General features: G+C 47.4%; 1 protein-coding gene across 1 annotated transcript; it reads right to left on the minus strand.

Moving 5' to 3' along the window:
* Positions 1-13,810: 13,810 nt before the first annotated feature.
* Positions 13,811-18,436, minus strand: SIX6 (SIX homeobox 6). The gene is made up of 2 exons (XM_073350739.1): positions 17,865-18,436; positions 13,811-13,979 (listed from the first exon to the last, which is right to left on the minus strand). The coding sequence occupies exons 1-2, from the start codon at positions 18,434-18,436 to the stop codon at positions 13,811-13,813; spliced, it is 741 nt and encodes a 246-aa protein (XP_073206840.1).
* Between the last annotated feature and the right edge of the window lie 224 nt (positions 18,437-18,660).

Genomic DNA, 18,660 nt, shown 5'->3' on the forward strand with positions numbered 1-18,660 from the left:
GCCTTGATGTGACCCAAGATTCCCAAATACAAATATACGTAATGTAACCAGTTTACAAGGCCATCCTGGTTATTTGAGAATGAGCATGGGGCAGATGCAGTCTCTTACATTTCTCCAGGGGTTTTCTAGGAAATAGCACATAGCACACTCTAGAACCACAGGCATTTTTAATCGTGATCATTGTCCGCTTGTTTGGCTTGGTCTGCACCTCTTGGGGGATGGAAGGAGAGAGCCTTTCTGGAGAGCGAATTCGTAGTCTTGTTCTTTTATTCCAGTCCATCACCCTCTCCTTTAGTAACCATTCATCTTGTAGTTTCCACAGCAACCCAGATACCTTTCCACAGTCATCCCCCCCTCAAACATCTTCTCAGAGATCACTTTAAACAAGGCTATCCGCCACTCCAGCCTTGCCCTCACTCTCCTAAATGAGAAAGGCTCCAATATGGCTGAATTCTATAGATAAAAGAGCACAGTGCCAATGAGCCTCCTCACCTGCCCAGACCACTGCAGGCTAGTGCACAGCACCGAGGTAGCCTCAGTCCATGAGCTGCACAGACAGGTTCCTACGCCACGTTTAACTCTACACCGGCTCCCAACCGCTCTTTTTTAAGGGGCCCTTTGTAGTCAAGTTGCTGCTCAGCATAAGGAAAGATTGTGATGCAGGGATTTCACCGCTGAATGAGAACAATGAAATGCTCCTCTTGATTTTCAGAGTTTGGGGAGCTGGAGATACACCTTCTCTCCCTACATATCTGAAAGACATTTCCAAAACTGCACCTCAGTGTTCTAGCTATGATGGCCAATAAAGAACCAACTGCTGCAACACTGGAAGGGGAACAACATTTTCATGCGGGGGATAATAGAGTGTTACATCTATACCAATGCACATTTTAGTCTGTCCATAGGATTCTACCTCCAGCGCATTGGTCTCTCCTCCGCACTGTGGGGCCATCAGTTAAACAGAGATTCCTATTGATGATACAATATGGCCCCCTGTCTTAGAGGTCTGAGGTCTGAAGAAGTTAGCTGTAGCTCACGAAAGCTTATGCTCAAATAAATTGGTTAGTCTCTAAGGTGCCACAAGTACTCCTTTTCTTTTTGCGAATACAGACTAACACGGCTGTTACTCTGAATCGGGTAAATGTATTTCCCATTACAGTGATGGCGCCGTGAACTTAACAAGACACAGCTACTGACTTTTCTTTAATTGACTCGTACTAGAAGAGGTAGCGGTATAACAGTGAGAGGTAAACTTCTTGTCTGTTTTTCATAGCCTGCAGAGTTAGGCAAGGGAGGCCTTGTTGAGCAGTGTGTTTATGTACTCAGAGATGTCCCTTGTTTCCTCCTGAGAGATCTTGATGATACTTCCAGGGAGGTTCTCTGCAATCCTCCCCTGAATGGCAGCCTTATTTCTTCCTCCAGGGGAGGATGCTTTCTCATGCCACTCAGTGACAACACCGGCAGGCACCATTGCAATACATAGACTAATGGCATACGGGCCCGGGCGGCTTTGGGACGCCAGCAGCAGCTGTGCTCTCTGTGCCTTTGTTGCTCCCAGGAGTGAGTTATCACATAAAATCACCACCACCTGTGGAAAATGGTGCCAGTAGTCAGTGCCATTTCCCTACACTCCTAGTTTCATACAACCAAGCAACTCGCTCCTCATTTCCCTCACCCCGGCGGGCCGTGCTCACCATTGCTGTTGCTGCGAGTGGCGCCGTGCACAAGCAATCCCAAGCAGAAGTGTGAATGAGCATATCTTGTTAAAAACTTTAAAGGGGTTCTGAATCTTAAGTTTTCCTTTCCGTTGTGACTATACTGACAATGGTACCTCTATGTGTTTTATCTTCAGCTACTGCCATTGAGGCCTTGAGGGGGTCCCACTGCACACCCATGGAACACCTGAGCCAGATAAGGAGGAGAAAGAAAGGACACAGGATTGTTACCCAGGGTTTTTAAAACTGAAAGCAGTGCTAACTTAACTGGGTTTTTTTAGGCAGTGTTAGGAATAAATTAGTGAGGACACAGCTCCTTTGTTTGATAAATGATTGGTACATACAAAAGTGCTTTTACCTAAAACTCCTTTTTTTGTTAGGTTTTAAGCACACCATGCACAAACATGCTGTAGAAGTAGGTTCAGAGCATCCCAAACATTTATATTTACCTAACATCTGACATAGTTTTGAGTAATCAGCAACCAGGCTCCCGGAGGCCCTTCTTCCCTCCAGCTGCTGGGGAATTTATGTGCCAGCTCCCTGCCCAAAGAAAAGTTCCCTTGAACTGCTTTATAGTGTATATTTTTGCTTAATTTTTTATAGTTAACTTTAAAAAAAGAACATAACATGTAGTGATTTTAGTGGGTTACCACAGGAAACCCTAGTGCATTGCCAATTTTTAAAATTTTAGTAAATTACTTATTATTTTTTATTATTAAAACATTTTTTGTATTTTTAGTTATAACAACAATAAAACTTATATGTCAGGGACACTTAACCAAGGTCAGCTGCTTAAACATTTTATTTTTATGGTATATTAACTTTTTGTTACAACTGCAACTGTGCAGCTATTTGGCCTTGCCTCTCAGCTCTAAAATTATTTCTAGCTATGTGGTATTTGGTTTTCAGCTAGCAGTGGCTGGACACACAAAATGGTTGACTGAAGTAATGTCAAGTTCTGGGGTTACAGATGACATGTTCAATGAGATCCTGCAAGCCCGTGCTGCATCAGACAGTGAGCACAGGGCGAACATTGCAGACAGCCTGGAAAAGGAAAGAGTGGAGAGGAGAAAGGCACAGGGGGTCCCAGCAGGAAAAGGAGAGGGAGAAGCACCAGGACATAATGGGGCTTTTCTGGGAGCAAACAGATGCTGCAGATTCCTTTGGACTTACAGGCACCTCTCTCCACCCCACCCCCATCCCCAGCTCCCAACATATAAGGTGGCATCAGGGGTCACTGCATTACCCCTACCACTCTACTCCAGGGGCATTAAAGACAACCAGAGCTTCACATACTGGTACATACCAGGGTGCAGTCCAGACCAGTGAGGGGCTGTGTTACCTCTGCCCTGCACCCATGACTTGCTGCAGTAGCTCCCACCTGGGCCACTCACAAACAGCCTTCCAGCATGCAGGGGTGTGTGTGTATGTGTGTGTGTAACTGCAGCCAGCCAGCCACACTTGGGTTACTTTATGGCTTTTACCAGCCTGAGTTACTTCTGCAGGGTGACCCCCAACACACCCCCAGTCCTGGACTTCCCCCCAAAAATATGTCTTGTGCTGCCCAGCCCTTTTCTGAACATTCCAAATATATTAAGTCTGTTATTCCTTTAAGGGAATAAATACACCAGTTTATAACCTTAAATACAATTTCCCAGACAGTTTAACTGAAACACTTTGGATTAGATAAAATAATAAAACAAGTTTGTTAACTGCAAAGAGAGAGATTTGAAGTGAGCACAAGCAATGAGGCATAGAAGTCAGAAATGGTTACAAGAAAAATAAAGATAAAACTATATTAGATTTAAAGCAAAGCTTTGACCACATGCTTCCAACAGCATTACTGACCAGCCTTTAGGTCAGGACCCTTCCTTCACATCCAACGATTGCTTCTTTTGTCTTCTCAGGTGCAAAGAGTGAGATGCACAGGGAGGGAGAAGGGAGGCCTTTTGGGCTGTTTGCATCTCCTTTTTATAGTTTCACTACCCCTCTTGAAAAGCATTTCCAGCTGAGAACAAGGAGAAAAAGAGTCTGTGTTAGATGTTCCCTGCTGTGTTTTTTCACCTGTGTGAGCGTCTTCTGTTGCTCCCTTCCCTCTTTCTGCCTGATGACTCTGTTTACTGTTTAAATGTAAATTAAGAGAAGAATACACTCCTTTGTTCAAGACAGGTCTATTTGACCAGTTTGGTGCTACCTGAGTCCAAACATGTATTTTTAACTTCATACAGGGGGAAATGTTTAATTTTACACATAATGCAGCTATGCATATTTTACCATGATATTACTGATCAGTAAGTTATGAATTTTCAAATGATACTTCACAAGGCATAATTTGTACAAAGAATATTACAATAATCTGTAAGGTGTGAATACAGGGGTGCATTCCGTCACACATACACCAATCTGTGAAAGCCTCGGTTAGTGTATGTGTATGTAGCTAAAATGGACATGAATGTTTTTTTCCCTTCATAAGTTCTCTTCTATTACTTTATTAAGTTTTTGATGCATTTTCTTTTAATGTAGATTTTTTCTTTACACTGATTTTGTTACTCAATAAAATTCTATTATTTGGAAAATTAATTCATCTTTATTCATTCACAGCATAGGCTGCAGAATGCCTAAACAGTTCTGAAAGCAACCAATTACTTGTTACCGTACACAACTCATAGGCTCGGTGACAAACAAAATGAATTAGTACATTGGCAGTGTTATACTCTTACATGTACAGCAAGCACCACACAATTCCTAACAGGCCACAAAACAGCAGGGCCAGGTAAAGCACAGTACACCATAACTCATTACTGTGACTCACTGTTAAAATGTTCTTTCAAAGCCTCCCTGAGCTGTATAGCTCTGCATTGAACTCTTTTAATAGCCCTTATGTCTGGCTATTCAAACTCATCAGACAGCTGCTTCACCTCCACCCTGCACCCCAGTAACAACTTTTCCCCATTGCTTCACAGATACATGGAGGACACAGCAGGCAGCTATAGCCATTGGGATATTTTTCTCAGTGAGATCCAATCTTGTGAGTAAACAACACCAGCATCTCTTTAATATACCAAAAGCACATTCAAGTCTCATTTTGCACTTGCTGAATCGGTAGTTGAATCTCTCCTTGGTGCTGTTGAGATGGCAGGTGTATGCATTCATAAGCCAGGAGAGCAGCAGATAGGCTGTGTCCCCCAGGATCACTATTGGCATTTCAACATTCCCAGTGCTAACCCACTGGTCAGGAAAGATTGTCCCTGCTTGTAGCTTTCTGAAAAATCCTGTGTTCTTAAAGATGTGAATGTCATGCACCTTCCCTGATGAGCCAACACTGATGTAAGTGAGGCATCCCTGGTGATACACCAGTGCTTGCATAATCACAGAAAAGTAGCCCTTTCTGTTGATGTGCTCCGTGGCAATGTGGTCTGGTGCCAAAATAGGGATATGGGTGCTGTCTATTGCTTCATCACAGTTTGGGAATCCTAGTGCTGCATATTTCATCCACGATGTCCTGCACATTGCTGAGAGTCACAGTCCTGCATAGCTGGAGGTGATTAGTGGCCCTGCAAGCTTGCATGACAATGGCCCCCACAGTGGATTTTCCAACTTCAAAATGATTTCCCACTGACAGGTAGAAAACTGACATTGCAAGTTTCCGCAGTGTGATCGCCACTCACTTCTCCACTGTCAGTGCAGCTCTCATTTTGGTGACCCGGAGCTGAAGGACTGGGGTGAGCTCAGTGCACAGATCCAGGAATGTGGCCTTATGCATCCGAAAGTTCTGCAGCCACTGCTCATCATTCCAAACCTGCATTATGATGCAATCCCACCAGTCAGGGCTCACTTCTCAGTCCCAGAAGCAGCGCTCCACCATCTGCAGCTTCTCTGTGAATGCCACCAACCTTGAATTGGTTCTTGCTGTGTCCTACAGCAATCTGTCCCCCAAGGAATCGTGTTCCCCACTGATTTGGTTCTTCTTGTGGCTCTGTATCACGCATCCTATGCTTGCAACACTCATGACAATAGTACAGAGCTGTGCAGGTTCCATGCTTCTGTCAGAGATCATGGACAGTAAGGAAGGTCATGCAGGTTTGTGGGATTTCGAAAAAAGTGAGAAAATTATGGGATATAGAGGACATTATGGGATGGAGACAATTGTACACTGTGAAGTTGACCCCTTGCTCCCAGCACCTCTGCACAACTTGTTTCGGCCCCACCACGCGTTGACAAAACTTTCCAAAAGACAGTGCGCTGGATGGTGGCAAGTTGCATACTGGGCTACTTGCCCATGGTGCTCTGCCCTGTGCATCGACACAAGCACTCCTGGTGAGTATGTGCCCACTGACACAAGGGCCCAAATACATACGTGCACAAGCAACCATGGTGGCTTCCTACCAACATAAATTGTGTGAACGAAACTTTGCAGTGTAGATGTGGCCTTATTCTCTCTCTAGTATCTCCGAGCACACAATGTAAATCAGCTCTTTGCCGCACAAGGAACAAATTCAATTCCTTCTGCACGAGGATGGGTGTGTGACAAAGAGAGATTGAGAGCTTTAGAATCCAAGGGGCAGATTCCCATCACTGTACATCTGGAGTAGCTCCAGTGGTAATCATAGGGCATTTTAAATCGGAGGAGGAGCTTTATGACAGAGCACTTTGCCACCACCTTCAGCCAAAGGAAAGCCAATGGTATAAACCATTTGCTCCCTAAACCATCCCCAACGCCCAGGGGGGTCTCTTGCATTTCCCATGATCTCCCATTTCCTTCCTTTGCTCCCTGCCCTAACCGTTCCACCTCAAAGCAACCCTTCCTCCAGCAAGGAAAACAGAGAAACCCATGCCTTTTACATAGGTCTGCCTATCGCTTAAAACTACACAGTACAGTGGACCTGTTCTGCATTCCTCCAGCCCCACGGCAGTCTGCTGATGCAGGATAAGGCGGGCGCTGCAGAGATCACACAGTAGGAACTGGGCTGTAGGATCCTTTGTAGGAAAAGAGATTTTGCAAGCTCCCCACAGCTGCCCTCCACTAACAAATTATGACAGCCCCGCTCCTGCTGCCGGAGCTCCAGACCACACCCGTAACAGAGCAGCGCTCCCGCTCTCCAAACCCAGGCAGCCCCCGAGCTCAGGCCGGGTGACCCAGCCAGGGTGCAGACCCGGATGGCGCGCGCAGGGCGTGGCAGCCAGCGGCCTCACGTGGCTTTACTTCGGAGTCCAGCCCGGAGCCGCGCCGGAGCGTCCCAGCCCAGTGTAATGGTCGGGATGGCGCGTGCGCAGCTGCAGCTGCCCCCATGGTTCCTCCTTCCTAGGGCTGGGTGCTCCCCACGCTCGAAGCCCACTGGCAATCGAGCGGGCCGTTTCATCTTCAGTGGCCTGGCTGTGGAAATGAACGACAGAATTAAAAATCACAGGACCCCAAGCCGAACTGCCTACGCACAAAGACAGCAGTGGCCACAATTTAACGTCTCATCATAGGCGGTCCCTCTGCGCAATAGACCAGAGTCGTGCTTTAGATTGTTTTTTTCCTACATAAAGCCCCATTAAAAACCCAGGAGAGCGCCCGCTCTATGGTCCATTAGGTCTTTTTAGCAGTACAACTATCACGTTCATAAAAGGGCAAAATACTACAGCTTGGCAAATGATTTTTTTTTTTTGAGGCAGGGTACTCAAGAAACTACCGTTATCTAATTTTATTGGGTATTATTCAAGAATATAGTGCGGGGAAAGCATCAGTCGATTAATTTTAATTGGATTTTGCTTATTAAACATAGTAGGAAACAAGAGCCAAAGCTTGATCATCTACCTACTGGCTCCAGTGGATTATTAGCCTGTACAATAGGATCTTACCCTAAAGTCTAACGAGTAATAGAGTAAAATAACAGATCAACTGGTTGTGGTTATTAGTCTAATATCAATACCTTTCTCGCATCCATTGATTATAACATCCACTGTAATATTAGTGATTACCACTAAGAAAGAAGCTAAACCATTTTAATCCCTAGGCTTTGACGCAAGAAAAAATAATATTCCCCTCCCCCCCCCCAACACCCACATTTATTTAAGGGGGAATAGAAGGAAGAGACAGTGGGACCCAAGGGATGAGTCTGGACTTCAGGAAGCAGCCCGATGTGATCTGAAACAGCTTAGCTGCCACCGGGCATTGAATACTGCAAGGATGACAATCAGGAGGCCGCTGCGCGTAGTTAATAACTGGCAAGTTTCTTAACGTAATTTCCCATAAAAATAACAACGGGCACCAAAGAGCGGAGGGTAAGAAAATAAAATAAAATAAATAAAGCAACTGCTCATCCCCCCCCTCGCCCCCAAACTGTTAAACACATCACTGGTTTGCAATTAAAACACGATGCTCCCAGGCCCACAATTTCAGAGCCAAGCAATCTGAAGGGCTCCAGGGCTGCGGAGAGGGGTCCCCAGCAAAGCCCTGCTGAGCTGTGCATGCGTGTAAGGGCCAGGGTCGCCTTTACTGGTATTTTACAGCCTTTTGTTATATTATAGAGGCAACCTGCCCCCCATTAAAAGGCTGGAATTGATAGTTTTATGCAACCAAGTCTCCATTCACCAATGAGGCTGCGGTGAAGTTTTCCCTCCGTGGATGAGAAGGGAGGTCTCCGCCCCCTCCCCCGGCGCCCCCTCCTCATGCGGATTTTGCCCAAAGAGATCGGGGAGTGGCATGAAATTCTCGTTGACTTGGAACCCAAGGCCTGCTTGCTCCATTTACTCGTAGTCTGTATGCAGGGTGCAAATCTGAATTCCATCCTCCTCCTCCGTCCAGGCTATGGAGCTGCTGCTAGCCAGGCCAGTGGCTTGGGGCGGCGGTAGGGACACAGGCCCATATGGTTCATTCCCACACAAAGGCACAGATTGGGGGTCCCGCGGGAGAAGCCCCTGGGAATATGCATGTTTGTTATCACCCGCCTCCCCCCTCCGGGCCACGCCACCTCGAACGCTGTGTTAAACGTCCCATTCGCATTTCCTTCTCTTTCCCACCGGGCCAAACGCATGGGTCGGTTTTCAGTGGGGCTCCTCCTCCGTAGGGCCGGGCCCTGACTCTGGGGCTGTAGGTTCGTACCGCAGCTCCACCCATTGGGCTGGTTGTGACCCCGCACTCCTAAAACATTCGCCTTAAATGCCGGTAACAGCAGCGGAAGGGGCAGTTAGCAGCCACACCCGCCTCTTGCAGTTATAATGTGTGGACAGTGCCAGGGAGTAGCTGGAACAGGGAGCGATTCTGATCCTCCCAAGCACTTAATTGGATGCGGGAAAGGCCCAGAATGCAAAGCTCGCCCATGTTTAGCCCTAAAAGACACACTCGTCTCCTTCGCAGAGGTCTTAGGGGGGAGTTGTGCGTCTGTTCTATACCAGGTCTGGTTTCTAACCTCTACCGACAAGGAAGCACATTAAATTCTCGGGACAGCAAGCCAGGCAGAGCAGCTCTCTCAGCCAGGGTGGAGCTGTCAGTTGATTTCCAAATCCCCCTTTGTCTGCAATGAAAACGCGTTAGCAGGCGATCAGCAAAAGACTGCCACAGAACAATAAGAAAGCAATTGCTCGTTTATGCGGGGTCAGCATACGGGACAGTCATGGAGCAACCCCCTCCTGCTCCAGGGGTGTGCAAACTGGAGCGAAAGATTTGTCGGCGTGTGTACTCACTCTGCACACGCTTGTGCCCGGCATGTACACGGGTGATCTCGCCCTGCAGTGTTTGGACAAGCGTGTTGCGGCTTTCCCTAGGCGCATTCTCCTGGCTGTATTGTGGTCACCCGCTCGTAGCAGCCTCTCTGCTCTCCAGGGCCTAGCTTTGCCCTTTACAATGCAGTACCCTGGTAAGTGGGCCTTCTGTCCCCAGCTGCACCGGGACAAGACTCGCCCCAACCTGCAAGCCTCGCTTTTCTTTGCACTTGCAAAATCAATTGGTCGGCACCTACCTCACCCTCCCTCCCCCGCGCCCTGAAAACTTATTAGCTATTCAGCCTCTGCGAGGCCTCGAAGCCCCCTTTTGTCCCAGGGAGGACTCGAGACCCCATCATTAGCGCTTATTACTCTGAGCAGTTTGACAGCCTCATAGACCACTTACAAGACTTTTCCATTCATCCCTGCCCAGGGCTGCCCTGCTTCTCCAAAGAAACGGAAATATCCAACCCCCCGCCCCCAGCCCAGCTGAATAGAGAAGAAGCTGTTTCTTTTCTCCTTACTCCCCATTCTCGTTACTTTTGATACAATATTTTCTTCTTTGTTCCGCTAAACAGGGAGAGGTCAAGGCAGACTTTTAGCGAACTTTTCTCTCGCATTTTGTTGAATGTAAATACAGTTTTCTTTTTTTTTTTTTTAAGCAAACAAAGTGGGAGAAAAATACATTAAGTGCCTGGCGCTGATTTTTGAGAAGAGAATGTCAGGGCATCTCATGTGTGTGAGAAAGATATTCCTGCCTCGATGGTTCTTACAAGAAGAACAACATCAACATGCAGGAAGGCTGAGAAGTGAGGGGAGCTGCTAAAGTGCTTAACAGCCTTTGTAGCAAAATATAGGACGATCAGTGGAACATTCTGTCTTCATATACACGTTACATTGCTAAAATCTCTCTCTGTCTCACCCACACACACATCCTCGGTGTCTGATGATTTAAATGAATTGAAACGACGATGGTCTATATGAATCTATGTACTATAGTTTACAAATGATCTGTATGAATCTATATACTATGACGAGATAATATGGCCCCGATGGTTTTATACTTTGCTATAGTGCGTAATTAAGGTCACCAAACGTTCAATTTTTCTCATCTCTCAGAATTCTCTGTATACTGATGTTATTCTTTCAAGATCCATAAATCTATAGTCTATCTTATTGTATCCTCATAGTACTCCTATCTGTATATAAATATAGATAATTTTATATTGTTATATATATCACGGGACATAAAACCAAGAAAATCTTAGCTAGCTAGATACGATGAAGATAACAAGCAAAGAAAATCCTACAAACGAACAGTAAGATTATCTGTATCTGTAAACTATTTATATGGTTATCTAACTAGATATCAAAATCTTCCATACATTGATAGATATTTAGAATATCTAAATATAGATCTAAATGTACCTCTTTATCTCTGTCTAGTAAAATAGACAGACAGACAGACAGATAGATAGATAGATAGATAGATAGCAAACAAAGATAGACATAGATAGAATCAGAACAAATATAAGGTCCGATATTGTTCCTGTCCTATAAAAGTAAATGGCAAAACTCTCAAAGACTTCAGTGGGTACTTGGATGGAAATAAAATATTTTACTCAATTCTAGCAGATTCACTTCACAGCTCGGAAGAAAATCTTTATGAGATAACAACTAATTGTTTGAAAGTGCTGTCTGTCAAGAAAATGCAGCGCTTAAAACGTAAAAAGAAGCCACAATACTCTTAGCGGATGTGTTTCAGTCACAGGCTCCCTTTAAACAAGCTTGTAAATCACGTTCTGGTTTTTAATCTGAGCAGCGTGTCCGATTTTAGAGAGATGCATATTATGGAATTAAAATTATGTAGTTAAAACATAACTTCTTATCCTCAAACAAAATGAGAATCTGATTTTGAAATGAAGGTACCAGACCATAAAAAAAATTCTCAGCCTCCTCTTTTAACATAGAATTAGGTGATTGCTTTGAGCACCACGGGATTTTAATTAGGAATGATTACTTTAAAAGCTATGAAGTCTGGTAATACAGCAAAGCCAATATATTAATCCAGGCAACTTTCTATTTGTAGTTATCATCTTTGATCAGACTCAGTAGATCTGCTGCTTTGGTGGGAAAACACCACGTCTAATGTTTTTTAAAGCGTCTTCTGATAACATTTTTGAAAGGTAACCAGAGATCCTAAAGCTCTAAAGCGATTTAGCCTGGTCATGTTTTTAAATGAAAGTAGATAATTGATTTTTTTTAGAGGCACATATTCATAACGTATATGTCTCATCCACAAAGCTCATGCTCAAATAAATTGGTTAGTCTCTAAGGTGCCACAAGTACTCCTTTTCTTTTTGCGAATACAGACTAACACGGCTGTTCCTCTGAAACAGATCTGTTAGTTTCTCATGCTATTGAAATAGGAAATAGTTTGCTTCCAAAAGGACTTAGAATTTAGTTAGTAAAAACTAGCCTCTGCGTGTTCGGCCCATCATTGGTGCACTGGAAGAAACACCGAGGAATTATTATGATCATAAGGAAGTAAAACGCAGACTCAGTGCCGACCTTCTACCGATTAAAGCACAAATTTAGGGTCAGCTAAAAGCTCAGGTGGGAATCTGCTTTCTGCAACTGGGGAGCAAATACTGAGTGACTGTATCAATGCAGTTGAATGACAACGGCTCTCTTCCCCACCCCCAACCCTTTTAAGATATGTTTCCAGTAAATATGGGTGTCTGATTTGAAGGTTTCTTTCGATTCCTGAAACTGAACCGGGACTGTCTCCTTTAGAACCAAAAGCGGATATTCGCGGTCCCAGGATTCCCTCAGTTGTCTAGGAAGCCCCATGTCCATCTCCCCTTTGCTCCCCCTGTGTACAACGCTTCGCCTGCTCAAACAAGCCAAGCAATCAGCTTATTCGGGGTGGCACGTCTCTGAGGACAGGGAGGCAAATGCAATGAGCCCGAGCAGACAAAAAAAGCACAGCTCAAGCGATTTAGAGATCAATGTCAGAATGTATAATATAAAATCCTTTTGCTGGGGAAAAGCTTAGCTATCTTTGGATGGCGTTGGCTTTCTCGGAGCAAAAACAATCTTAAAAAAAAATCCAGACAATGCACGTTAACGACCCGTAGCGAAGGAATGACCCCCCCCCATCTGATCTATAATGGTGTTCTAGTCTGGAGGGTTACTTAATTTATGAACCTTTATTTTATTTGCCAGGTAAATGAGGGAGCTGCAGCTGATGTTACACGGAAGGGGTATTTATGGCCTTGCTTACAGGCTTCCTCCCTCCCCCATTCATAATTCTTTGTTGATACAGCGCGAAATCTCGGCCATTCGAAGCAAGATCCAGGCAAACAGCAAGATCTTGCTATCCGCCGAGCGCGCAGCACTGCCTGCCCCCTTCCTCCACATGGGACTAACTAGATCCTAGATTCTCAGCTAGCCACATTCATTTCTCTTGACCAGCGTGGATGAGTCAAATTCTCCCTTACCATTGTGCTCTCACTAAAATGCAGATTTCCCAACGCTGCCCAGCCCGCCCCGTTTTGATTCCTTTTAACGCCTGTGAAATGGATTTGATATTTAGTTACTGCTGAACTGTATAATAAACCCTGCGTGGGGAAGTCACTCAGAATCCAGAGCGTTTCATCACCTCTCTCCCTCTCCCTGTGTTGCAAATGAGAAATGACTAATTATTTCGGAACCAGGCAAATCTATGGTAAGATTTCAACGGAATCAGAGAACCACCTCCTTAAGCCGACGGGCTCTGTGCATTGGCTCCGACCTCAAGAATTTAAAAACAGACCCTTTAAGTAAGAAAAGTTGCTCACCAAATATTTTATTGTTGTTTTAGGCTGCTTCATACAGTATTGATCCTGCACATGCTCTACAAGTCACCTGTGCACATAGACAACAAGCCAAAATAATAATAATAAAATAATAATAGAAAAATCTACCATAGCAATCCCTTAAATAAGTAAATAAACATTATATATATAAAAACCCTTTAAAGTAAAGCAAAAAAAGAAAATAATAATAATAAAATAAAATAATAATAATAATTAATAACAGCGTCTTTTCAACATGAAATACCCACGCGGGATACAGGGCGGGCGCTCAGACATTTTGCAACTTGGCATTTTTGTTTTCGAGGCATCGTTTCAGCAGATCCTTTTAAATAAAGGCGACAAAGATTTCTGTTAATAGAGTCTCCTACGGGTCTAAGACGGAATGCGCCCGCCGTTTACACGGGAAGAGGGCATGCTCATGGATCATGGCGCCCTGGCAATTTGGCAGCCCGGGGTAGGCTCGGAGTGGGGACGCGAGCCAGGGTGTTCTGTAGGCAGGCACGGTGTTTAGCTCGATCTCTCTCCCCCTGTTTTGTCCTGGCTGTTGTGTCAGATGTCACATTCGCTGTCGCTGGATGTGATGGAAATGGCAGAGGTGGCCGCTTTGCTGGACAGGCTGGCTGCGGGGCTGGAAGCGGCCCGCAGCGGCTCCCCTGCGCTCTCCTCCTCGGTCTGCAGCGAGCGCACCGAGCCTTGGGATAAGACCTGCTGCTGTAGCCTGCAAGGAACCAGGAGACAGACACAATCACAGCGCAGCAACAGCCGTATATCCCACCCGGTCACCCATCCCAGCCAGCAGCCACCAGCTCCCCCACCCCGGTCACCCATCCCAGCCACCAGCTTCCCCCACCCCGGTCACCCATCCCAGCCAGCAGCCACCAGCTCCCCCACCCCGGTCACCCATCCCAGCCAACAGCTTCCCCCACCCCGGTCACCCATCCCAGCCAGCAGCCACCAGCTTCCCCCACCCCGGTCACCCATCCCAGCCAACAGCTTCCCCCACCCCGGTCACCCATCCCAGCCAGCAGCCACCAGCTTCCCCACACAGTCACCTATCCCAGCCAACTATACCCCAGTCACCTATCGCAGCCAACAGCTTCCCCCACCCCAGTCACCTATCGCAGCCAACAGCCAACAGCTTCCCCCACCCCAGTCACCTATCGCAGCCAACAGCCAACAGCTTCCCCCACCCCAGTCACCCATCCCAGCCAACAGCCAACAGCTTCCCCCACCCCAGTCACCCATCCCAGCCAACAGCCAACAGCTTCCCCACCCAGTCACCTATCCCAGCCAACTAAACCCCAGTCACCTATCGCAGCCAACAGCTTCCCCAACCCCAGTCAACTATCGCAGCCAACAGCCAACAGCTTCCCCCACCCCTGTCACCCATCCCAGCCAACAGCCAACAGCTAACAGCTTCCCCCACCCCAGTCACCCATCCCAGCCAACATCCAACAGCTTCCCCCACCCCAGTCACCCATCCCAGCCAACAGCCAACAGCTTCCCCCACCCCAGTCACCCATCCCAGCCAACAGCTTCCCCCACCCCAGTCACCCATCCCAGCCAGCAGCTCCTCCACCCTACTCACCTATCCCAGACAACAGCCAACCAGCCCCCCACCACCTATCCCATCCACAGCCACCTAACCCCCATGCCAGCCACCTATCCCTTCCAACAGCTCCCACACCCCAGTCACCTATCCCAGCCAACCGCCAACCAGCCCCCATCATCTCTCCCATCCAACAGCCAACAGTTCCTCCACCTCAGTCACTTATTCCAGCCAACTAGCCCCCATCACCTATCCCAGCCAACACCTCCCCCACCCCAGTCACCTATACCAGCCAACAGCTCCTCCACCCCGTCACCTATCCCATCAAACAGCTACCCCACCCCCATCCCAGTCACTTATCCCATTCAAAAGCCACCCACTCCAGCCCAGTCACCTATCTCATCCAACCAGCTCCCCAGTCACCCATCTCATCCAACAGCCACCCCACCCCACACCAGCCACTTATCCCATCCAACCACCAACCAGTCCCCATACCCCAATCACCTATCTCTTCCAACAGCCAAACAGCCTTCGCACCCCAATCACATATCCAATCCAACCACCACCCCACCCCACACCAGCCACCTATCCCAGCCAACCAGCGCCCAAAACTCAGTCACCTATCCTAGCCAAGAACCAACAGCCCCCACTCCAATCACCTATCCCATCCAACAGCCAACCAGCCACCCCACCTCAGTCACCTATCCCATCCAACAGCCAGCTGGTCACACCACCCAACCACAACCTCCTCTCCCATCCAAGAGCCTACCAGCCACACTACCCCAATCATGTATCCCATCCACCAGGTAGCCAATCACCTACCACATCCTAAGAGCTAGCCAGTCACCCTACCATTTGCAATCAAACTAATTCCAGCAGTTAACTCTCCACTCCATCCAGTCTATCCCCATCTCAACCACCTATCTCATTCCAACAGTTAACCAGCCTCCACCTATACCTTCCATCCCCATGCCAAATCACCTACCCCAACAGCTGACTAGCCTCCACCTATACCTCCCACCCCCATGCCTAATCACCTACCCCAACAGCTAACCATCCTTCACCTATACCTCCCACCCCCATGCCTAATCACCTATTCTACCCCAACAGATAACCAGCCTTCACCTAGACCTCCCACCCCCATGCCTAATCACCTACCCCAACAGCTAACCAGCCTCCACCTATACCTCCCACCCCCATGCCTAATCACCTACCCCAACAGCTAACCAGCCTCCACCTATACCTCCCACCCCCATGCCTAAGCACCACCCCAACAGCTAACCATCCTTCACCTATACCTCCCACCCCATGCCTAATCACCTATCCTACCCCAACAGGTAACCAGCCTTCACCTAGACCTCCTACCCCCATGCCTAATCACCTACCCTACCCCAACAGCTAACCAGCCTTCACCTATACCTCTCACCCCATGCCTAATCACCTATCCTACCCCAACAGCTAACCAGCCACTCCATACTGCCACCCTCGCTGGCCAAACCAGCCCCAGTTCCCCAGTCAGCCAAATCTAGCCACGTTGGACCAGCCATTTAGCTTTTGGCTGCAAACACACAGCCAGGACCCCCGGCTCCTGATGCTTCAGCCTGCGCCCACGCGTTGCCCCCACTCCCTTCCTGAAGTCTTTCCAGCAGCTTTAGTTCTTTTGAAAGGGGATCCCCGTACAGAGCATGATTTTGCCATTCACAAGGGCGGTGTGTCCTGCCCATGTTTAGAAAGGCTTAAATTTTTTCTCTTAAACAATTCCAGAAATAGGGATTGCGGTATTTTTATTTAATTCACAGCCGTCAGGCAATATTTATTTTTTAATTATGTAGTCACGTCTTTTCAGAACTCTTTTTGAACCAGTCCAGGGTGCGACCCATGCACTTTACCTAGTTATCTTCCTGCTGACTTCTGAAAAAGACAACAACCCAGGAATCACTGGCAGGAATTTGATCCATAATTTGGAGAGTCGTTTCCGCTTTCCAGGACATTTGCTTATGTCGCCAATTTCAGATAAATAATACAAAACAATAACATTGCAAAGGAAAAAAAAAACCCAAACAAACCATTTTCTATTGAAAACAACAACCACCAAAAATAATCCAGAAACGATTCCTAAGGGTTTAAAAGCGCCCGCAACTAAACAAAATGAAAAGATTGTGTCTTGTAAATAATAAGGCTATTTTAAAATCAGATCTTGAAATATGTGTACAACATTGTTTCCTATTAGAACAATTGATGATGTTTTCTGAAAGGAGCCTGCAAAATTATACTAATGGTTTAATAGATGGGTCTATTTTATGTAGCTTTCTAAATACTTTAAATCAAAACTTGGAATGCGAATAGATTTTTTTTAAATATATGTTTGGTTAGCTTCTTTATATATTTGATATTTAAAGGGCAAAAGGCTGGAAAATGAGTGACTGAGCGAATGTTCCCCATCTCTGTATCATATTCATTATATTAACTATTAGAAACCGTGCAGAAAATCCTTTTCTGATGCCCCACCTAAGGCGCTACTTCTTCAAGGGAAATACAAATCGTTTCTTGCAGCTAATCTATTAATTTAAGCTTCCCCAACACGGAGAATCTTTCAAGTATGTCATTTCCTATGTTGCAATCTGAAGAATAATGTAAAAGGCAAAACCATCCTCATAAAACAAAGCATCCCCGAAATGGCAACAAACCCCATGTCTTCCGCAATGGGTCCAAGACACAGAAATATCGTTCAGAGCTTTAATATTTGACATGGGGACAAAAGGCGAGCAAGTACTGGGATTGGGGAAAGGGCGCAGATTTTAAGGGACTAACTGCATTAATTTCCGCCTTCCTTCTGTATTTATGCAAGTGCCAGTGAAAGCCAGCAGCGTCCATGGTACGCATTGCAACCTTTCAAAGTATTAAAAAGCAAGTCTATCGCTCAGCTGGAGGGAAATGCGGCTCTGCCAGCTTTATTCCAGCCGCCAAGCATCCCCTGCTCAGCGCGGAGGAGAAGAACCAGGCTAGGGGCAGCTTGTTCTAAACCGAAAAGCAGGAAAACAGCAAGGTACCGACCTGTTCTTAGCGGCTGCTGCCCTGTCTCTTTGTCTGCGGTTTTTGAACCAGTTGCCCACTTGTGTAGGGGTAAGTCCGGTAGCCTGGGCCAGTTCCCGCTTTTTGCTGGGGTTGGGGTAAGGGTCCTGCAGGTACCACTCCCGCAGCAAGTGCCTCGTCCTCTCCTTGAAGCAGTGCGTCTTCTGCTCCCCGTCCCAGATGGTGCGGGGCAACGGGAACTTCTTCCGGACCCGGTACTTGTCCACGGGCCCCAGGGGCCGGCCCCGCAGCTTCTCGGCTTCCTGGTAGTGCGCCTCCAGCCAGAGGGCCTGCAGCTTGGCGTGCGACCCCTTGGTGAACTTGTGGTTCTCCAGGATGTGGTAGAGCTCCCGGTAGTTGCCCGTGTGGAAGGACACTATGGCCCGGGCTCTCAGCACCGACTCGTTCTTGTTCAGGGCCTCGCATGCCGCGGGGGCCACCGGCAGGGACCAGAGGAAGCGACCCAGGCGCTCAATGTCCCCGCTCTCCTCCAGGGTCTCGCAGACCCCGGCCACTTGCTGGGGGCTGAAATTAAGGGAGGGGAGCTGGAACATCGAGGCGGCCGCGGCAGCGTCTCCGCCCGGCTGGGGAGCGACGGGAGGAAGGGGAGGAAACCCACGCGCGGCGGAAGGACCCCGAGATTCCCCCCCCCAGCCCCGCACACCCACACGGGAATCTGGGGGTACTGGGCGGATTTGCGGCTCCGCGTGCGCCTTTCCCCGGGCTCGCAGGGGCGCTCGGGCGGCGGCGGCTGCAGCGGTGGAAGTGGCAGGGAGGG

This window comes from Lepidochelys kempii, chromosome 6 (assembly GCF_965140285.1).
Source record: "Lepidochelys kempii isolate rLepKem1 chromosome 6, rLepKem1.hap1, whole genome shotgun sequence".
Taxonomy (NCBI): Eukaryota; Metazoa; Chordata; order Testudines; family Cheloniidae; genus Lepidochelys; species Lepidochelys kempii.